The sequence below is a fragment of the Chroicocephalus ridibundus genome, chromosome Z, assembly GCF_963924245.1.
Source record: "Chroicocephalus ridibundus chromosome Z, bChrRid1.1, whole genome shotgun sequence".
Taxonomy (NCBI): domain Eukaryota; kingdom Metazoa; phylum Chordata; class Aves; order Charadriiformes; family Laridae; genus Chroicocephalus; species Chroicocephalus ridibundus.
Genome location: NC_086316.1, coordinates 18,704,106 through 18,727,557, shown reverse-complemented (window position 1 = coordinate 18,727,557; position 23,452 = coordinate 18,704,106). Strand labels below are relative to the sequence as shown.

The following is a 23,452-nucleotide window of genomic DNA, read 5'->3' as shown; positions in this document are numbered from 1 at the left end:
GATTTTTGTCTGAAAATAGAGAGTTTGGGGCCTGACCTTGGCAATATGTGTTGGAACGTGAGAATGTTGCCATGAGTCACAGTTTAAAAACATTAACTCCCTTTTTATTTTACTATTGCAAGCTTTGCTTCTAGAACATGCGTTTGGCACACTTAATCCCTTTTTATTTTTCCCTAGAAAGTCAGGAATGCTTAGCATAAAATTGTAACGTTGTTATTCTTTGCTTACTCTGGGTTTAAATCTTTGAATTACCTACCTTTAGTTGTCTGCATCTAGGTGTAAGAGTAGACTCACTTGCATTCCCAGAATGATGTCTGTTTTCAGAAGCCCTTTGGATGTGTAGCAAGGTAACAGTTAGTCATGAAGCAAATGAGGACATTTGTATTTGTAGGAAAATAATATAGAGCCTTGGAAAGAGTTTCAGAATTATCTCACTGTTTTCCAGGCTGCTGCATATGAACTTTTAGATTTTAGAGTCTTTCTGCCCAGAAACTGGTAATCACACTAAACCTGACACCACAGTACTGCACAGACCACTGTCCAGATTCAGTTCTGCTGGGAAAACAGACAAAACGTTATTCTTAGTCCTATTCTTAATCTGAACATCATTAATTTAGATGTAAATAATGGAAGGAAAGCTATGAGAAGTCTGTGCATATGCATGGCTGTCTTTTGCATACGGAGCGCTTTTGGAAGACACAGAAGGGGTTTGTTTGTTTGTTTGTTTTAATCCCACGAGTGTAACAGGTTACTGTATCATAAGTTTTTAAACTAGAAATGCTGTATTGAGAAACAGTTAAGAACCTGCTGGATAACTTTCATCTGTAGTGAAATTGCACAAGGTGAATATTACTATAAAAATTATCCTCCTTCAAATCCTAATCCCCATGCACAAACCTGTTTCTTAATATCCTGAATGCTACTGTTCCTCCCTGGTGCAGATTGCTACTTTAATTTCAAATGGGAGAGAACTGATGTTCATCATTAAGTAAGTCCCCTGGTGCTGCCCCTAGTCTTCGGTAGCATCAGCTGCTTATGTAGGGCAAGGCTGTAGCAGAAACTTTAAACAAAAGAAAAAGACAGAGTGTCTTTTCTGCCTAGGTGGCCTTTCTCAGAGCAGAGGCAGCTTTTGTGGTGGTGGAACAGAACTGCTTCCTACCTGACTGATAGAGGCTGGTAATGTCAGTTTCATAGGAATAGTGTTTTTCTTGTCTCGGCACAGTAACTGCTAGATGCCAAAGTGAACGTACGGAAATAAGTCTAGTGCCCCCAAGATGGGGTTGTAAAAGTATGTATTCAACATAATTAGGTACCTAATTGGGTGCTTAAAGTTAAATAATGTATATACATATGTAAGTAATTAAATTATATTGGAAAGTATTTTATTTGTCATCGTTTGTGCTCTGCTCCCTACAAATCAAATTATAAGTAGTTTATTCTGTAACTATTTGAAAATGCTTGCTTTCTGGGTAACTTCCATTTTTGAGTTTGGGGTTTGTTTGGTGGGGTTTTTTTTGTTTGTTTGTTTTGTTGTTTTGTTTTTTTTTTTGTTCGTAAGGTTAACAAAGCTTAAAAAAAACTGCTGGTGAAAAATCCAAGCCAGTGTGGAAAATACACAAAGCATATGCAAAGGGGAGACTTGAAAATAAGTAACTTTGTATCCAGCCAACTTTGTTATAGTTAAACACCCTGAGGTCAGAAATCACTAGAAACTCTTTCGTCTGCTTATAAAAGCTAGTGAACAATGCAGCTCTTTGGATTAGAGTCACCAGCTAACTGTTCTGGGACAGTTTGTGTAGTAGATTTTGATGCCTTAATCTCTCCTCAGTAGAAAATGTTATATTGGGGAGATCTTTAGCACCTTCTCTTGTTAGTGAAACCAGCCATTTAATAACGAGGGGAAACTAAGGAGTTGCATTTAGTACAAAATTGAGTTTCCACTAAATCTGATGATCAAAAGAGGATAAGTAACTTAACAATCAGGGCACAGGCAACAAACAGCCTCCAGGGGTATTTGCTGCTTCCACGTTGTTAACAAAACTGTTTTCAGAAATTGATTACGCATGAGAAAATTCTGGAAAAAAGGCAGTGGTACAGTGCTGGAGAATTTCTGAAATTAGACCCACCAGACCTGGAAGCGTCTGGTTGGATTCAGTTCATTCACAGTGAAGTTGCCCAGAATAGCCCACTGAATAGTGAAATTAATGGGTGCTTAATTTTAGGCTCAAAGCCTGTCCTTGAATACAACAGAGTATGCCAAATTTATGCAGGATTAGCAACAGGAAAATGCCAGCACTAGAAGTGTGAAGGAAAGACAGACAGCAGGCCCCTGGAAGAGTATACCAGAAGATTCTATGAAAATAATTTCCATTTTATTATTAGGCTGATTTCTTGGCTGTAGACCTTTTGGTCTAGATATTTTTAAATATTTTTCCAGTGCTTATTTTGATCAGTACCAATTCCTTACTTTGGGTCAACACTCTCCCCCACTGCTTTACATTTAGACTGTTGTTGGGCAACTTTTAACTGTATACCCTATGGAGAAGGGAATGCTCTCTGTGTCTCAGTAGTTGGGGCTATAAGTAGGGGGGTTAAATTAACACAACCTGTCAGCTGTTAAAGGGGAGCTTATCTATTGTTATTGCCTTTTTATAATTCCACCACTCACTGGTAGGTACTAATGTTTGACTAGGGAACAGTTATACTGACTTGGATTACTGTGACATTACTTAATACGTTTGGCTGGATGTTTGCTCTTGTGGAAAAGCAAATGCAGTGTTAGCTGGGCTCACCATGAACTTGTGGTAATAGCTTCATGTTAAGGAAATCCTTCATTTTTCTGAAGTTATTCAATAACATATGTGAGTAGCTATAGTGACTTCTGTGCGTGCACGTGTGTGTGAATATGTCTTTTTGGTGTAACACCTTCAATTACTTGATGTATAAATTCAAGCTTAATTTTTTGCTTCTGTTTATTCTTGATCATTCAGTATACTAGTTTCATGCCAAGCAATGTTTAAGTTCACTTCTTTAGATAGAGTTCTTCTGCTAGTTGTCTTAACAGCTATATGCAGTATACCAAATAATTTCAAATAATTTTTATTTTCTTTTTTCAGACTTAAATTAGAAGTTCCTGAAAAGGATTTTTTGTTTTCATACTACATGTCTACTACATATTTCATCATAGATGGGATTATAAAAAATGAACCCAATCATAAATATAACGTCTGAGGTTTTGTGTGTGTATACTTCTAAAATTTTCTATGGTAATTAATCTATTATAAATATTATATCCATCATAAATATATATTCTTATATAATACTTTATCAAATTGTTGAAACACTACTTGGTATGAAAAACAGTAACAGACTTCTCTGATTGGGGTATGGATACTAATAAATTGCTCCTCTTGAAGATGATGAAAGAATTGTTAGAATGTTTTAATCCTAACCAGACCCTAGGAGGGGTCTGAACACTGTTCTCAAAACTCTATTTCAATGAAAAACTTGCTGCTTTATTTTTAGAAACAGAGGGAGTTTCAAACAGAAAATTACATTGGGTTTAATACAATCTGTCATAAGGGGAAGTTCTTAGTATGCCTTTTGGAGTGTGGTATGTATTTGTGCAACGTGCCATCTTTCATTAATTGCTGATTACTTTTATTGTTCTCTCACTCCTTTCTGTCATATAGCCGTCCTCAGAAGGTGTGCTTATGTCCATTCCTGCCAATACAGCCGCTAAAGGTCTCCACCTGCTTGTATATAATTCAGCATCCAGCAGAGGTGAGTAAGGCTGTGGTAATTGTTGGAGTTCAGCTAGAATCTTAATGCAGTAAATGATAGCCAAGAGGAAACAGTTATGCTGTTAACATCATATAATGATCTTTCCTTTTAAACCTGATGGTTGAAATGCCAGTTTACCTGAGTTATTGTATCTTTTATTCGGTTCTGAATTATTTTGTCTTCTGAAATCACACCTTATTTCTGCAACTTCCATGCGTGCCAGACATCTTTTCTTGTCTGAATAGTACTGCTAGAATCTGAAGTTTTCTTACCTTGGTGCAAATTGCAAGACTTAAGCATGACATCGTGTCTCACAGAGGTGCTCAGAGTTGATCCAGGAAGGAATGTGTTTTGATTATAGAAGTAGTGTTTTATTGGTTTTAGTGCTCTGTTAAAAATATGAATTAAGCAATTCATCTTAGTGATGACTAATTATCTTTAGCCGATGAAAAACTATAGTTTAGCTTCAGAACAGTATGTTTTGGTTTACCTAATAGGAGAATTTATGTTGATGTTTCCTTGTCTGTTAACAATGGAGTATGGTGGTGGATCATATGGGATTTAGAAGTTGGACTGAAGTTAAACAGATCTGGATACAGATACAGTTGGGTCAACAAAGTAGACTGTGAAGTTCAGAAACCAGTACTCTTCTGCTCCAGCTGTTTACTTAGCATTATAGGCAGCACTGCAGCAAGTCTTTGCCTGAAGGAACTTAAGCAGAACGTAAAAGACCAATTTAGATAAAAGTGTTCTCTCAGAGAAACAAAACAGAAACCACAACGTATTTAGTCCCTCAGCAGGAAAGCTGTTATTTTTAATTGGCTGCTTATAATAAGAATAGTGTTTTGTGTTACTTCTTATTTCAAAAATACTTAAATATATGCTTAAGTCACTTGCTCCAAAAAAGGGGTTTAAAAACTTGCCAGGAAACTTTGAACTGCCATTTGAATTGTGTTGAATTTCTTACTTATGGTGCAAGGTATTAGAAAAAGTTTGCAGATTCTTTTTGGATTTCATACACCATTCCTGTGTCCTTCTGAAAGGCTATCTACGTTTTTATTAATCAGCAATCACAACAGCCATCTGTTACAATGGGATGCAACTTTTCCATTAGTATATGTTACGTAATGATAATTCACATGATAAACTAGTATTGGAAGACCACTGTGTTTTAAGAGAATCCATCTGAAAGGAAAGATGTAACTATCTGACTATACAAGGGCACTTGGCTTATCAGAGATAAATCTGAACAGAATGATGAAAGCTAAGAATATCTTACAGTGGATCTTTGGGAATGTTTGTCTTAGATGACCACAGGTGATGCTATGGACTCCAGAACAAGAGAGGCATACCTGACAAAAGACAGGTTCCCTTTGCTGTAGCTGCTCATACTAAAAATACAAACAGTCTTGATGGCAGATAAGTCTTCCGGACTGTATCTGATCCTTCAGTCTGCCATTTCATTACAGATACACTCTATAAGAGTCTGTTTCAAAATTATCTCATTTAACAAACCAGATAGTGAATGTCTTTCCCCTACTGCACATCAGTGACAACTGTCATCCTCCATGTGCTTCATTATTTATTGGCTTTGGAAGTTCACAGTGCAGTGAAGAAAGAGACCAGCTATGGTCAAATTATGCTATCGAGGCTTGTATTCAGGCAAGATAGTAAGGTAGGAAGTCAGGAGCAACATTTCCTGTGCTCTGATTAATGTGACTATGTCTCCACATTCTTACTATCCAGAGGCCATGCTGCCAGATAGACCTGTGCTGGTATCAGATACTGTGAAAGAGAGTGTATCGTGGTTTAGGGTGGACTGGCCACTAGACAAACAACAGGTGTTCTCTTTAACGTCTCTCTGCCTTCCCAGAAGAGAATGGAGAGAGAATAAGAGAGAGAGAGACTTACGGGTTGAAAAGAAACTAAACTACTTTAATGAAATATTAATAATGAACAGATAATAATATTAGTAATAAAATAATATAATATACACAATATATACAAAACCAGTATCAAGCTCCCAGGATGGTGATTGCGTTACTGGGAGGCACTGGGAAAGTCCCAGACTGGATTCAGCAATGGACGGGAACTGGGTCCCAGATTTGGATGCAGGAACACATGGATTGGGATCAAAGGCAGACGAACGGACAGTCCTCCTTGGATGCCAGCCACTGAAGAGAGAGGCTGATCCCTTTGATCCCCCAGCTTTTACACTGAGCATGATGCAGGTGGCATCTGTCTTACCTTTGCCTTTTATCATCCTTGGAGTGATCTCCAGCAGAGTACGGGCCATTATGTTCTTTTCAAAACCTGTGTGATAGATATCACTCAGGACAGAACCTGTGAAGCATAGCAGAGGGTATCTGTTTAGGTTTTTCTGTTTCCCTGCCTTCTTTCTTTCTATAAGTGTAAGAATTTTCAATGTTAAGCATCTGAGAAGAAAACTTAGATTGTGTGTATTTAATGAGTTTATATACTGATCTAATGCCAGTAATTAGCTTTGAGTTGCTCATTATAATACCTTTCTGTATAGTATTCATTATTGAACAGTAAGAATCAAATATAAGGGGAAATTTTTTTGCTAATTGTCCTAACAATTCATAAACAAAAATGGAGGAAATATATAACTGCTGGCTTTAATAAATATTTTTGTTAGTTAGAATTGTCCTGTTCATTGTAGATGGATAATGCTATGCTAACCAAAGGTACCACTAATTCCCATAAAAGAAAAAAAAACCCAAATGTGAAATTAAGTTGTATTGGGGCTGGCTGGGATGGAGTTAACTTTCCCTGTAGCAGCCCTCATAGTGCTGTGCTTTGTATTTGTGGCTAGAGCAATGTTAGTAACACACTGGTGTTTTGGCTGCTGCTGAGCAGTGCTCGCACAGCATCAGGGCTGTCCCTCCAAACAACCACCCCTCAAAAGCCAGTAGGCTGGGTGTGGGCAAGAGATTGGGAGGGGACATAGCCAGGACAGCAGACCCACACTGAAAGGGATATTCCATACCATATGATGCAGTAAAAGCTGTGGAACAGAGGGCAGCATTTATTATTAAGGGGTTTGTCTTCTGGAGGACCCACTGCACGTGCTGAGGCCCTACTCCCTAGGAAGTGGCTGGACATTGCCTACTGATGGGAAGTAGAGAATAAATCTTCTTGTTTCCCTTTGCTTCTGTGCACACACTTTGCTTTTCTTTATTAAACTGCCTTTATCTCGACCCACAAGTTCATTTTCATCTTATTCTCTCCTCCCTGTCCTGCTGAGGTGGGGGAGTGATAGAGCAGCACCTGGAGGCCAACCAAAGTCAACCCAGTATATGAGTCCTCCAATCCTATTTCTATTCAAGTACTTCAGTGGTCAAATAATGAATAAACAAGGAGTTGTTTATTCACTGAGAAGAACAAAGGAGAGAGGAACTGCTGGCTTTCAAACCAGTAAATGGAAAATAGCCAATACAATAACAAATAGATTATATATAGTCTAGTTAAATACAATTGGCTTTTAATGAATAAAATTATAAACAAATGAAACCTTTTTTAATGTTAGTTTGACTTAGCTGTTCTTAAGCTTCTCTTCTCAAATGATTCCTTTCAGTTCTAATTTTATGTTTTATCTTCCTGTAAACATGGATTGTTTTTTAGATTGGAAAATTCTATTTTCCCTTTTGTAAGAGAATGTATTTGTTTGATATGAAAGGTAATTTTAGAGTAATGATATGGCATTGGAGGGAACAACTGAATGACTTTGCCTTGACTGATGATAGCTCTTTTGGGTTTGCTTATCAGAGGCAAGTAATTGATTTTCTTCCAGTTCCTCTATTGCCACTTCTTACATTCTTATAAAGAAGGGAGTCTTCTGACTAGTGAATTGGAGTGTTATTTAATTATGGTGAAATAAAGACAAATAATACTGTACCACCATTGATGGCTTACTCCGCTTTGCTGAGATAGAAGAAATCAATGGTAATTTGAAGGATATTTCTCTCTCCCCTTGCTAGCACTTCACTCCCCAGGTACTTTGATCTTCATCTATCCCTAGGAGAGACATCATGCTGCTGCTGCTGCCTTGCAAAGTGGTGGGGATATAGCAGTACAACTTATTCCTTTAACTCCTTGATACTTTATTTAGATCAGTAGATACGGATCAGAAAGAAGAAAATTAATAAAGGTTTTAGGCAACAGTGATAAAAGTCTTCACAGAACTAATTTAACAGCGGTTTGGTAGCAAGACAATGGGAGAGCTGCAGGCAGCTGCACATTGTTACTTGTGGAGGGTAACAGCTGCCCAGAGAGAGCTAATCAAGGCCTTACGTGTTCACAAATACTGAATTGTTGATATATAGCTCATAAATCAAAAGACAGACCAAACCGCCCCCTGGGTTTTCATTAATTAGTCCTGTGGTTTAGGGACTGATCTTTGGATTTTCATTGTCTGAATCATGAGACATTCAGGTTGAGAATATTGTAAGAACTCATTTCTTACTGAGTTTACGGCTTTGGTAATCCTCACCTGACTTCTAGTGTCTTGCCTTCTGCTAGATTCAGCTAATAACCTTTGTTCCTCTTGTGATAAATAAATAAACTGAAACTTTCATTCAGTTTTCAGTGTTGGCTTGCTGTCTTCATTAAATGCAAGATAAACCTATGCTCCCTCTTCCTTGATGGGAAAACAAAAATCGACATCCTATATATTCAAGTTCAGTTTGCAATATTCTTTGTCTAGACAAAAATAAGTGTGTTCCCAGCTGTGTTAAACAGGGGACAGAAACAAATTGCTCTGTTTGGTAAGTAGATGGTTTGCTTCAGCTGGCCATACTTCCCTCTTCCTTCACTTTCTGAAGACCTGCTCCAACACGGCTCTCTTTAATGCTTTTTGAGATCTGAAGACCCCCTGCTCCCCACCCAGGCATGGCAGTTACCTTCCACATCTGTGGCACAAAGACTAGGCAAATGCCTGGTCAACACAGCCTGAATGCTATGAGATGGAGCACTTGTGTCAGCCTTGGTGTCATCGTCCTGGTTACCGTGAAGTGACAGCAGAGTGAAGATGTTTGTATTTCTGTTCTGTTCTGGTAACACCCAGTCCTTTTATTTTTAGCACCTGTTTGTGGAAATCAAGCCATTCCCTCATTTTCCATTATAGAGACATTAGCTCCCCAGCCTATTGCATTAATGCTAATGCTGGTTTTTGACAACTGTTTGTTATTCTGTGAAGTTTCATTGTTGTTTCTGATACAGAGTCTAGTTCAAATTTATGGTGATGATCATAGTTTAGTTAAGACTAAGTTTAACACTGTCAATCAAAAAAATATGATTTGAATGCATCAAAATTGGGTATTTTTCATGTAGATTTTTTTTTTCCTGTTATCTGGTGAGATCTTTTCTGTGTCTGTAGTCAAAAGAATTTGAAAGTAAATGGAAGCATTAACAATTCTTAGAAGCCCTCCTTGATTTTATTCAAAAGTAACTTTTCTTTTTTACAGGAAAGTCGAGTGTTAAGGACAGTGCCTTTGCTAGCAGCTTGTCTCCCTCCAGACAAATGTAAAATTTTGGTTGGTCGACGTTTTAGTGAAGACAGGTGAGCGGGATTGCCTGTGCACTTTCTGGTCCTCTGTAAATTATGGATGTATTTTTTTCAGTGTCCTTATTAACAGCCAATAGTATTCTTAATTTTTATTTCAAGTGTGCACGTTTGCTTTTGATGCAAGCTTCTGATTTCCAGGAAACATAAATAGCATATAGTAGTCAGAAACACTTGATATCTCTGCCTTTAGGTTGTAGCTTTTGCTGTGTCAGTTTTATGCTCTTGGAAAGTTCAGGTTGTTACTCTGCAATTCTTAGCTTTTTGCAGTTCTGTTCTTAGCTGGTACTAGGTTTTTTGTGCTATTTTCTACGGTTCTTTTCATACTTGTTTTGTCTGACAAATCATTTGGTGTTACTGAAATATAAGTAATAATTTTTACTCTAGTGTGGGAGATTGTACTTGAGAAGGAAGTTGAGCGGTGAAAAACTGTTGGAGAAAGTATTTTTTTCAAATCCTTTCCTCTGTCTCTTAAAATTAATTACAAGAAAGCATAGCTTTCAGAATTTTTTTTAATTATCTTTTTATTATTATGGGACCTTAGACAATCTTGGCCTCCCACGTAATGTCTTTAAGCTTCATTAGATGAAGCTAAGTCTTAGAAACCAGTTCTTGGTACAAATGCCAGTGAAACTTTACTACATACGTTTTCAATAAGCGCAGATAAAAATCATGAACACTGATGAAGGGAATTAATTCTAAAATCGAGTTTAATCTTTGGAGAAAACTTTTTGTAGTGTTCAGTGAACAAAAATGTCAGAAGGTGATTCAGAATGGTGCTCCCACACCTTTGTGCTGCCTGTATAGAAACTAAAGCCCATTAGAAATACATTGCTTTTCTATTAGTCCTCTATGATAATAACTATAATAATTACCTAAGAAGTTCCAGGCTTCAGGGAAATTGTACTGTCTTCCCATTAAACCTGAAAATGAAGCAACTTTTCTTACTGATGTGCACAGGGTGGAACACTATCAATATGGTCTGCTTCTATTAAATCTCCTTAAAATTTTTTTTAGAAGCAATGATTACACTATTAACGCTTCTTCAAGTTTGAATCCAGAGATATTTCTCTAACCTAAAGGAGGATCCTCTTTAGGTCAAAACCAGTTGTGGAACGTCTCAGCCTCAAAATAGTTTAAATAGATTCATGATTACCTAGTTCCTGTGAGGCTTTTTGACATAAAACATGCTGGAGGTGGTGAAAGAGACAAAAGTTTTCCTTAGGTTAATATGAATTTTGGTGATCTGACTTACCTGGATGGAGGGCTAAAAGCAATTAGGTAGTGGTCATGTTTCCACTCTAAGTATCTGCAGTATGCCTGGTTTGTACTGTGGATGTGAGACTGCAGAAATTGGGGGTACTCTGTCATGGAGTTCATTCCCACCATCCTGGGAGGAGGAAGGATGAGAAGGGGAGAAAAGTTATTTTCCAGTTTTGCAAAATGTTATTTTTACATAGTTTTTTTTTTCTTAGCTATATATGCATTCTGTCAATGTTTTAATTTATGTTCCTTATTTGTAACTAGCAGTTGGTACTTTAATAGCTGGTTAAGGATCATATCAGTGTTATTTGGGACTTCTAGCATCCTTTCAGGCCATAAACTGCGTAGGTGATGTGTTCAGAGAGCTCACATTAGTCATCTGGAATGACTTAAGTTCCTTCTCTGTTGTGGTATGTTCTAGGAACAGGCATCTGCAGTCAGGGGTAGAAAGATCTCAGTGTTTGCTGTGAATGGGAGGGCTGTACTGGTCCCTGCCCTCCTCTTAGGGTGGGAATCTCTGCTAATGGGACTTTTAAAGCCTCATAAATTGCAGTGGTTCAGCTCATGTTTTATGGCATATTAAACTAAACAGGGCTTTGCCTTTTTTCTGGTTTTCTTAGAAGCCACACTGTCTGTAAGCAATTTGGTAGCTGCTGCACAAGCAACTTAATCAACCTTGCCCCATGTCGGGGGAAGACTTCTGCTGTTGTTACTTTGAAGAAAAAAATTGTTAAAAGAATGCTTGTTGATACATTCTATAAGTATCATTTTTTTGAAGTTGAGTGTTATTATTTACGTCCTTTGCAGCTTCCAGGAGAAGTGCATGGGTTGAAAGGGAATAGAAACAATATACCTCTAAATCTGTGCTTGCACTGGCCTTGCATGTGAACAGTGCCTGCGGGGGGGGGGGGGGGGGTAATATGGTGCACATGTTCTTTTTCTGCATGCATATAGGAGCCCTGCCGTGTGTCAGACCTCGAAAGTGATGTCCTTGATGGTTGACTGTACATTTGTAGATTATCAGAATAGAATGGCAGTGGTCATATTTGTATTATCACAGGATCCAGCAGCTCCTGGCAATGGCTCTGAAAACTTAGAACACTTCAAGGTACCCTTACAGAGCATAAATAATTGTCATTATGAATTTGAGGGAGAACTAAGCCATACACAGCAGCTGATTTATTTGTTGTTTAAAATCTCTATCGCTACAGCTTGCTTTAGCAGTGGTTTACTAACCAGCAAACTGACAGTTGTTAATCTGTAGCTGTCGGAAGACATCTCCTTTCAGATGAGAATGAACATCCCATCTGAGCTGGGAAGCTCTTTCAGTCTTCACTGTCACCTTCTTGAAGGGGAAGGTGAGTTTGTTACCGTAGTGTTTATAGGTTATTTTTCCTCATTTGTCCTAGCGCTACAAAATTACATTTTTCCTATGTTCTGTAATCAGCATCCCAAACTAATGGAGAGCACAGAGGGATTTCTTAAGGAACTACACATAGAATTGGGTACTGGAAAGTAACTGGGATGACTTGAAAGATTACCATTTAGGCCTCTGATATTTATGACAGTAAGACTAAAAATCAGAATTTTTTTTTTTTTTTCACTTGTGTTTAAGTGAAAGAGTAAACATAAAGCACATTTTTTTAGCATTTCCTCTACCCAGTTGCACCTTCTCAGATCACCCTTCCTTGTGGTTGAAAACTGATAGACAAATTATGTATATTACATTTACCTTATTCTTGATTGACGTATATTGAAGAAATGCTAAAGAACCAATTTTTGGAAGTAAACAGCTAATCAAAGCTTTTTGAAGTTGATATCTTCAACATATAATTAACACAGTAATGGTAAAAATGAGAAGTGATCAATCCAATTGTTTTTAAGTGCTAATTTCTGATTTTTCCCAGTCTTGTCCATTCTTCTTGCAATCTGGCACTTTAATTCTACTGAAAGTACGTTATGTTTATGTGGTGACTTGACTCATCAGATGGCATTTCTGAATTAAAAGACTGATTCTGTTGGTTATCTGTGGGTTTTTTTTCCCCCCAAGTACTCAAAAAAACTTAAACTTCTGACCTTTTTTGTATTGATTACATTATTGTCAGATATTAGGGTTAATCTTTTATGTGCTAAAATGATCAAGCTAAAAGTGAACAGTTTGGCATGAGGAGTTACTGAACAATAGTATTGTAAAAATAGGACTTTTTTGAGTTGTTAATATTTTTTGTTCAATTCTTTTTATAGATTTACAATGAACCCAGTATCATAGTACTATGGCAGGCAGGGGTGTGTGAGGGGGGGTTAGCATCACTGCCAGATTGGAGATTGAATTTTATGTAAAAGTGTAAAATACTTCTTTGTGTGTCTGACATACTTTACCAGTATAGATGCTGAGCCTGTTAAATATTAGGCATCTTTTAGACATCGGCTGGAAGGACAGGATACGTGAGCAGAGGGCTCAAATCACTTGTGCTGAAATTTGCAAACCTTTTATGCAGAGCAAGCTTCCTTACTTGCACGCGGTAAGGCTGATTCGGCGGTAACTGAAGTTTTCACTTCTGACTTTGTGAAGTGACCAAGTATCATGTAGCAGACACTGAAAAAGGATTAGGCAGACCTACCAAAACAATGTGGTAGGACTCTGCTTAATTTCTAAATTGGCAGTAGTTTCAGTTATTTCTACTGATTTCTGTTATAAGGCTATTGTTTTTGTGGTGTTGATGCTGCAAAACACAGGAGTATATAGAATGATTAAAACCTTGACAAAGTATGTTCTTCCAATAAATTTGACTAGAGACTCTTCCAACAGCCTGTACCTTAGATTTTTGAACACTGTAGAAAGGAAGATGGCGGAAGTTAGTTTGTATTGATATCTCAGAATATTTTTATCCTGTATTTGTGAAACAAATGGATTTTTAACTGTTTGTAATAATTGTGATGTGTGTAACTTAATCACCTTCATTAGGAACGGTAGGAAAATGTTTATATGCATATTTTTTTTTAACCATTGTATCCATTTCCTTTTGTTCCTCTTTCACTTAGAAACATTGCTTTTCTCGTGACTATAGTTGTTGTTTGATTTATGTCTTTTTTCTTTTTTTTTAATAGTGTTTTTTTGTACTGACGACCGTGCCATTCATAATACTCCTTTTCTGTCTATCAGCATTCACATATGTATAATCTATCCATAATTTCCTTTCCCTTTTACCCTGACGCCTTTGGTATGTTCACATGTTGGAAATTACAGATGTCTCTTGTCTTTTTTCCATTCTTTGATTAAGTCTTCTAGCAGCACAAATCCAGATAGCATTTTTTAATTTTCCTCCTTTTATGGTATTATTTCATCTGATTATTTTGCAAATCCCTTACTGTTTTCATTAGCTACCTCCTATCCAAGCCCTTCACATTGGACTTAAGATTTCAAGCTCTTCCTTAGTTGGTGATATCTGAAATTCCGTAGCATTAGTTAGGATAACCTCTGTTTCATGTTTTTTATTGTATTTATTAAATATTTTATTATTTTTATTAAATCAGTAGCTCTGGTTCAGTGCTTCTGCTTATCAAAGGCATATATAGTTCTTCAAATGTAATGTCCTCTTAGATTTCTAAATACTCCCACCTCCCTCTCAGTGATTTCCAGCAGATTCCTCCTTTCTGCTTTTACTCAGTTGTCAGATGTTTTACAGTTTACCAGTGTTCATTGCTGAGGTTATCAGCCCCAAAGCTGCTTCCTGTTCTCCATTAATACGACTGACCTTCCTGTCCATGACAGAACTTTCTGTGCTCACCTTATTCTCTCCTTCTTCAGTTCTCCTATCTTAGTGGCTAAGCAATTCTAAATTTTCATTTAATCCAGTGTATTTTGCAACCTACGCTGCCACCATGAAGACTTAATTTCTTGAAACATGCAGATCTTTCTCCAACTCTATTGCTGTCTTTCCTCAATACTGATGATTTTTCTAGGATAATATTGACAGAAGGTAGTAGTGTGAGTTTTGTTCTTGCCTTGTTGGTTTTCCTTTATTCTGCTCTGCACTGGCAAAGGGAAGATACTATTCTCATCCCTTTCTTTCTTCTAGCTTAATTATTTCATCTAGTTTCATCTAATTTCATCTAATTTCATCTATATCTTCTGATTTCTCATCTCCTCTATTACCCATTTTTCAAAACTTTTTTTTAACCTTGGCATATCTTCTACATTTTGATATTCTCGTACTATTTAGTTTGTATCCCTTTGGCTTAAGAATGCTGCTGTTCTCTGGTTCAGAGTATTGGTTTCATAGAGGTCCACTTTTCTCTCCATTTGATTTTTACTGATTGTATACAGACACGTGGTCCTATCTTGCCCAAATGGTAAAAACTTGTAAATCTGTGCTCTTTTGGAATAACTCTGATGTGTTCTGGTGAACGTTAAGCTTAAGTGTACAGTTCTTACCTTGATGTTCATGTGTTTCAGATATTATAGTGTGCTTTTCTTTGGCCTTGATAAGCATAACGCTCTTTGTCCTATGAACGTCCATCCAAAATCCTGCTGAACAATTGTTTTCTCAGCCTTTTGAACTGCTTTGTCCTGATTGTTTGACAAGTCAGAACGCTATTTCTTTTTGTCAGACTGAAAATAAGTTTGTCGGTTTTGGAGCTTTTCTTTACCTGCTGTCCTGTCATCCCACTCACTCTTGAAATGTGTACTTTTACCTCCTGTTACTCAAAGATGCCTGTTTCTTTTTGATTATTGGTTGGGTTTTTTCCATGTGGCTGTTTAGGCGTGGTTGATTGTCCTGGAAACGCTTGTAGAGGTAATTAAGCTCTGTTTTATCTATCTGAAAAACTCAGTTTGCCATGAATTTTCATATATGTATACAGAATCATAAGTCAGGCACCCGATATACAGAAAATACTTGAGATTTGTGCTCCCCATTATTCTTATTATAGGTTTCTTATTCCTTTACTTAATCTGTTTTATATCTAGTTTGTTAATTACTTGATAGGGACTAGTTACTTCTGTTTCATTTTATAATTCCTTAGTGAACTGATACCAGGTCTCAAAAAGTGAGAGTCTTCAGTGCCTGAATAATACAAACTAATGCATTAGAACTTGTACTGGCAGCTTACGTGTGCAGCTGTAGTATTATGTAGGTATTTCTTATGCTAATGTAGCGGGTAGTATTTTTAGTATATCATACGTTTGAGGCTTTCTGAGCACATTAGTGTGTGATTACGTTGCAGGAACAGACATAGCCTGAATCAAATATGCTCATGATCACATTGGCATGGGAACACTGAATGCCTATCCTTTTCTTCCTCCTCCTACTCCACCAGCAAAATTTGTGCTTTTAAATTGAACTATTTAATAATGAAGTGTATTCAAACTATGACACTTGGAAAATATTTCACTGAACTTTTTGTTAAATACCCTATGAGAGAAGGTTAACTTACGCATTTCAACTAGATCCCAAAGTTCTGACTTTAGGCATTGCCAGCAGTAAGTTTAAGTGTATGCAACCCTTTTTGACAGAGCCTGTTTCTTGTGTGTTACGTTTGCACTGAGTACTCCAGGCAAGAAAGTTTACTGAACACCCAGTGGATTGTGAAGGTTGCAGGTAGCAATGATTAAAGCGATAAAGGGGAACCAAGATCCCTATTTGGTCAAAATAGTGTCACATTTGAAAGAAAGATCAAATCCAAAAGTCTGCCCGGTGAAACATATTCAACAAGAAGTTTGCTTTATATGATCTAGAATTTAAGCCCTGCACTAAAAATTAAATGTTATTGTTAGTACACAAGACACAGTGAGCAAGGGCAATTAAAAAACTGGAAAGCATGGGGGAGGACAGAAGGATAGCTAGGGCATCTGTTGTCTCAATTTTTCTAAGTAATTATTCTTTCCTGAATATGGAGTTAATGTGTAGTTTATATAGCTGGACAGACAGTGTGCGGTATGGTTTTCTGAAACTGCAGTTACAGAAGCATTTAAAATTGGAGGATGTCTATTAAGATACTCTTTATAAAGAGATGATACTTCAAAAAAGGGGATTGGAGAGGAGGGGGAAAGTATGCTAATGTCTTTTCCTAGCATTGTTGATAGGACTGTATCTAACAATTGCAGTACATTCTTTGAGCAGTAGGTTTGCTATTCACTATGGAAATAGAGGAAATACAACTATAGTCTCATATTAATAATAAAATATAATTTGTGAGGTTCATGTTCTTTTTAGGCTGCTAGTAAACTTTTTGCAGGCAATTATTTTTGAATAGTACTGTTTGTTCTGCTCAACAGGAATTTCTGGCATATATTGAACAGACATAGCAAATGTCAACGTGTCAAAAATTTGAATTATTTTAATTTGATATCATAGTTACATAAACAGCCTTGTAACTATTGCTTTTAAGTTTCATTTTATACTTTGTGACAGTTTGGGAGGAATGATTTTGCCCCTTTTTTTTTTTTTTTCTGAAAAGGTAATCTTATTCTGAAACCTTCCCTCTTTACAAATATTCTCACTTCCGTAGTTTGCTAATTCTGTGCACTCGATATACTGATTATATACTCTAATGAATGTTCACTAACAGGAAAACAAATGCAAATATCTCTGCATCTGTTATTAGGACAGTGAGGAGGCAATTACAAGTTTATTTGCATTGCTCTCTGAAATCAAGCTACACAAATCTCAATTACATTCTGTACAGTATAGTTGTGAGCTACAGTTCAGTAGTTTAGATCAGAAATTAATTGGGGCACTTGGGAAAATTTGTAACTTCAACCTGTTTTGAAGCAACTTACTTCTGTTAATTTTATAAAGCCATTAATTACATTCTGTATGTATGGCACTTTTCTAGGGCTTGTTCTCAAAAAAAAAAAATATACTTACTGTATCAAATAGCAACTGATCGAGTCCTGCTACTTACCAAATTATTTAAAACTGTTTACAAGGTATGGTTGTTTATTCAGGTAACTTTCTTTAAGTTGCCTTTTTTTTTTTTTCATGTGCTTCAGTGTCATTAAGTTTATTAAACTAAATTTGCACCTTTTTACTCCTTATCTCAATCAACCAGGAGTAGATGCAGCCAGAGATCAGCCTGTCACAGCTTTTGTTGGTTCTGTGTATGAAAGTAATTAATGGTGACTAACTGAACATGCTTTCATTTACAGCTGAAACTGTACTTTACCAGACCAAATTTCAGATTCCTCAGGATAAATTGGATAACACTTTTTCTGGTTATTTTTGATTCAAATATTGCAGCCTTCACCTTTGTGGTCAGTCTGTAGTGGTTCCTCTCTGCCACTCCTTCCTCCTCACTCTTTTGCCCTGCTCCAGTGAGGCTTCTCTCCACGGGCTCCTCTCCATGCTCCTTCAGGGCGTCTGCACAGAAAACACACCTGCAGCTCCCTCTCTGCTGAAATCTTACCACGTGAACCCAACACAGCATATGATCCTTCTACTAATGTTTCTGTTCTTAAAGATTATGCTTCATGGTAGCAAATGAGAAAGATTTGATATTATGGTTTGGGGTCTTCTTGTTTTTTTTTTTTTAACCTGCAAAGGCGTACTGTTGCTTCATGCAGGGAAGGAACTGCGCAAGTGAATTTAGTCAGCAGCAACCACGGTTCACCAGCTGGTAAGAATAATGCAGTGGTCTGGATTTGCCTTAGCAGGATGCCACTTCTGGGCCCATCTCCAGCAACAGCTTTGTGAATGAGTGGCCAAACTTGCACTGAACTTTCATCATTTTTTACATCAAGTAAAAAGTAGAAGTTATCTGGCATTGGTAATTTATTCTCTTTCTTTCACTTGGAAATCGTTTGTTGTGAATACTTCATGTTAGTAGTGCAATTAATTGCATTAGCCCAAGTTACACGTCAGAAACAGGTGCATTACTTTCTTGAAGCAAAACTTGCAACTTTTTTAAAGAAACAGTAATGGATGTAATTTATTTTAAAGGAATGTGGCGTTTCTAGGTGTACTAATTGCTGCTACCATTTCAAATATGTGCTTTATTTCCTGGGCTTCAGTTTCTAATTTGCTTGGATATTTTTACCGTGTTTAGAAATTTTCTTCTGAAGTCTTTTCTCTGTACAATTCTGTGCTTTGTTTTCTTGTTATACCTTGAAGTATGATATGACCTTTTCCTACTATTCTGGGACTGTAGCTTTAGAAATTCTTTCCCCTCCACCCTTCCTGGTTGGGTTTAGGGTATGTTTGGAGAATTTTTTCCTCTAGTAGAAAGATTATTTTTGTCTCTGGTGGTGACACTTCAAGAATTCTCCATCAGTTTCCTGGTTTCAATTTCAATTTTGTCCCCCTTCTCTCCAAAACAAGCACTTTGAAGAAGTTCTGGCTTTTAGAAGGTATGTGGTTAACATCTTAAATGATAGCAAACAAGTATAATGCAATACAGATATTCTGCGATACAGAAAACAAATGTTTAATTGAAGTTTTACAGGCTTTGCAGGGGGGCAAAAGGAATCTTGTTATTGAAAGTAAGGTTTTAAGATGTTTAGAGATGTTAATGAGTGGCTAGCTTTTGTTACATAAAAGGCATCTTAAACCTCAGTAATAACATCTATAAAAGTCTGTTAGAATTACTGCAGGTTCTCTGGCTGCCTTTCTGTACAACTCCTACATGCAGCTTGAGAGAGGATTAGACTAGTTAGTCGGGGTGTTTTTGTTCTGTAGTGGAGAAGTGGTTTAGCCTATGATTATGGATTCTGGGTGTTGCTAAGTTTCTCTGAGTTTCTCTGCAGTCAGTTGCTTAAAGAAACTGGTTATACCTTAATCAAATGATTGCTGCTGCTCTTCTGTAGAAAGAATATTCATTTTCTTCATAAGAAAAATGTGTGTTGGTTTTCTTACTTTTTTGCATGATGCTAGGTAAGCCATAAAATGTTTTAAGTAAGTTTTGCATTGTATGAGCGGTAGACAGGAAGAGGCTACCGAATGTAGTGTAAAGGGAAAAAGGCTCCTTCAGTAGAATGTGCAGAATTGGGTTTTGATGCAGAAGAATCCGTTGTTGTTGGGTTGGGTTGGTTTTGTTTTGGTTTTTTGTTGGTTTTTTTTTTAAATTTATTTTTGGCAGTGGGGTGGAGAGGTTTACCATAAAGTCTTGTCATCAAGGGACTCATTAAATATTTGAGGGAATTGGTATTGAGGTCCACTAACAAAGCAAAAACTTGCCAAAATAATGTCTCTGCATTTCATTTCTTGATAGGACTGTACTTCTGGCGGCCATTGCATTAATTTTCAAAACTAATCTGCGTATGTTACCAAATATTACTGTTGGCATATTAGTTAGTAATGTTTTTAAATGTTGAGATTTGTTGAAAACCATTTTACTAGAAAAAACTGTTAGTACTCTAATAGCAGAGACAGGAAGTAATTTTCCTTTTATTACTAGCATGTGTTCATGTTTAATTATTAGCATGTGTTTTTATTTTAAGCACAGTACATGAGAAAAGAGAAGTAAATTAAAATTGAAATAATAGAAGACAAAATAAAAACAACCCATTATTACCCGTTATTCCTTTTTTATTCTAGTTTATTAAATGTTGCAGTCCAGCTCCACTTAGGACAGTAATAAGAAACTTGGTATCACGTACTAGGGTCCCAGTACAGACAAACAAACCTTTGTTTTATTTGCTTGTCTATGCTGTAAAAGCTAGTGTTACTTGGAGCATTGGTAATGATGTTTTTTCACTGTGGAACTTTGCAGAGTTTTTGTTAACAAAGTATTTTATGTACAGGTTTTCATAGATTAAAAAGGGTTATTTAACAAGCTGTATTTATGACCTTTTTCCCTAGTGAATAGTAAAGTATTTCATTGGAAACCTGTAATTTTACAAACCTTAAAGTATTTCTCGTTATTTGAGAAGATAATTTGTTTACACAAATCTGTTTAAAAGGGAAGAAAAAAAATCCATATTGTATTAGAGATTAAATGTCATTTATCTACAAAAAAGTAGAGTTATCTAATATGAAAACTTAGTTTGTTCTCTTTCTGGGTATCTCTTATGCTTCAGTCCTGACCCTAAGGGACTATTTCTGAGTGTGGAGATGACAGAGGTTTGTTGCCTTTTTTTAAAAATTCATTTTATTACCTTCTGGGAATTATGGGGATCAGTATTCCTACAATCTTCCAAGCGTGGGAGTATTCGAAGAGGCAAAGGCACCTGGTTATGACCAAGGTGAAATAGTAAAAATTATGAGAAAAACTGAGAAGTCCCCATTAATCTGATGGGTTTCCACAGATAATAAATTAGCATCTGTTCTACAATATTAATACTGTTTGCTATTAAATGGCAATGTTGGATTTTTAAAATTTTAACACTTGCCTTTCGCACTGACAAAGTTCAATACATCCCTGTTGAATTAAAACCACTTAGAGAGTTTGAGAGAACATGGATATAGATAGGTAATAAAAATGTTTATGATACAAAAACTGGATTATAATGAGATAAGATAGTGTTTAAATTACACATCTCAAGAGCATGCATCCCAGAAATAATGAAATGCTACTTGTTTTAAGTATGATCATGAGGATGCATAAATCTGCTATGACGAAGTGGTTGGATACAGTTCAGGCTTGAATGAAACATCTGAGTAGTTCTGCTTAGCGGAGATTGTTGTCAGACTAAATAGATTATATAGCCCTGTAATGCCTGCTGCGTACCAAAACTAAGGCTGAACAGTGGTTTGTATGAGAAACAAGTAGTGCAAGTATTTCTTTTACAGAGTTCAAGGCCATAGTTGCACCTTAAAATAGATCTTTTAAGTCTCATCATCTTTTTGAGTTTTACATTAGCTGTTGGTCATGGAAAGATGGGTAACAGATAAGAAATTTTGTATTGGTTCATTTATAGAAAGAGAAAGTGTTTATCTTCAGATTGATCTTATTTTTAATTATTGCAATAAAATGTTACGTGGATTGAAATGGAATACTGCAATTGTAAATAATACAGCATTTTTTAAAGTCCACAAACTGCTAATGGAAACTCAAAGCTAGTAATATATACAAATACAGCAGGTGCAGCACCAGGAATGAATGTTCATAGGAAAATCATAGAATCAGAGATTTTTTTCATATGTAGCTTTGTTACCTTTCTTTTTTGCTCTCACTGACAGTGTTTTGAGTTCTTTAGAAGTCAACCTCTGATCCGTAGGAAGAAAAGTGCTTCTTGTTTTCAAATTCAGCTGCTCAGTCTCCTCTTGAAATTTATAGCTTCAAAGAGTCTGCCATCAGTGTGTCTCTTCTGACTGAAAGGGAAGGTAAAATTAAATTCCCCATTCATGCTCTGAAGTTAGTCACGCTTCACACAAAGAAAGGCTTCTACAAAAAGAACAAGAGGAAATGGCCTCAAGTTGCACCAGAGGAAGTTTAGGATGGATATTAGGAAAAATTTCTTCACAGAAGGGGTTATCAAATATTGCAACAGGCTGCCCAGGGAAGTGGTTGAATCCCCATCCCTGGAGGTATTTGAAAGACTTGTAGATCTGGTGCTTAGGGACATGGTTTAGTGGTGGTTTTGGCAGTGTTAGGTTAATGTTCAAACTCAATGATCTATGATTCTAAAAGCACTTCATCATAGTTCTAGATCTTTACAAAGTGCTTCCAACCTAGACAGTTCTATGATTCTAAAAGCACTTTGTAAAAATCTAGAACTATGATGTGGAATAAGTTGTAACTTAAAGTAGTCTCTAACACTGACCAGCAACCACCCTGCTCTACACTGTCTTCCCCTCACAGTTGAGCCTCTTGGGCCTACTGCTGTGCCCCTTTACCATGCCCAGCCTTGACATTGTCTTTGACATGTCTGGTGGTAGTGGGCCACAGTCACGTTCAAGCATTTGCAGATGAGGCTGAGGTTTTGAAGACAGCAAGAAATCTTGATGTTCTGAACACTGGTGAGAGGAGATACAATTAAAGGAGGAGCTTCTTTCACTGAATTGTTCCTGAGTCCAAGTTGTCATAAAATCGTGGGCAGATTCAGTTGTGGAGATATTTCATAAACAGAACTTTGTTGTGAGGCATGTGGCCCAGCTATCGTCTCTGGAGCAACTGCTGCCCCCAGCACAAACATTCCCCCTCATTCTGCATCTGTGCTACCAAAGCTACATGTGTTGATGACAGGCATGTTGTATTTTGCCATGTTAGAAGTCACAAATGTTGCGAAAATGTGTACAACGGTATGTCAAAAGATGGCAAGAAAAGCAAGAAGACCATATTTCTGACTGTGGGCAGCTACTGTGTGTAATTCATCCATCATAATAATCAACTCTTCTGTAGCTTGGACTAGCTTATTCTGGTGTGACTGCTTGTGCTTATGCTCCTAGCTCATCTTTGTGCTTATCTTAACTCAGCCTTCTGCTCCTAAGTTACCTCTATGTTTCAGTTTGGTTTAATTTCCCCACATAAAAAAGTTTAGCTGGACTACAATATTGTGTTACTAAATTTAAATAAAAGCAGCTTGAATTTCATAGAATGTTAGAATCATAGAATGGTTAGAGTCGGAAGGGACCTTGAACATCACCTAGTTCCAACCCTACTGCCACAGCCAGGGACACCTCCCACTAGACCAGAGCCCCTCCCCATCTTTCCTGTAGGCCCCCTTTAGGTACTGGAAGGCGCTATAAGGTCTCCTTGGAGCCTTCTTTTTTTCAGGCTGAATAACCCCAACTCTCTCACTCTGCTCTCATAGAAGAGGTGCTCCAGCCCTCTGATTGTCTTCGTGGCCCTCCGCTGGACTCACTCCAACAGGTCCACGTCCTTCTTATGTTGGGGGCCCCAGAGCTGGACACAGTGCTCCAGGTGGGGTCTCACCAGAGCGGA

At 37.1% G+C, this 23,452-nt stretch overlaps 1 protein-coding gene across 4 annotated transcripts in view; it reads left to right on the top strand.

Moving 5' to 3' along the window:
- The window catches only part of DTWD2 (DTW domain containing 2), a 93,900-nt gene that overhangs the window by 25,532 nt on the left and 44,916 nt on the right, over positions 1-23,452 (top strand). For all 4 annotated transcript variants that reach the window (XR_010069144.1, XM_063320869.1, XM_063320868.1 and 1 more), the window contains exons 2-3: positions 3,693-3,783; positions 9,270-9,364. Coding sequence is in view for 3 of the 4 variants with exons in the window: in XM_063320869.1 (XP_063176939.1) it covers positions 3,693-3,783; positions 9,270-9,364 (186 nt within the window). In the remaining variant the exon portion in view is untranslated. The remainder of the gene's footprint in view (positions 1-3,692; positions 3,784-9,269; positions 9,365-23,452) is intronic.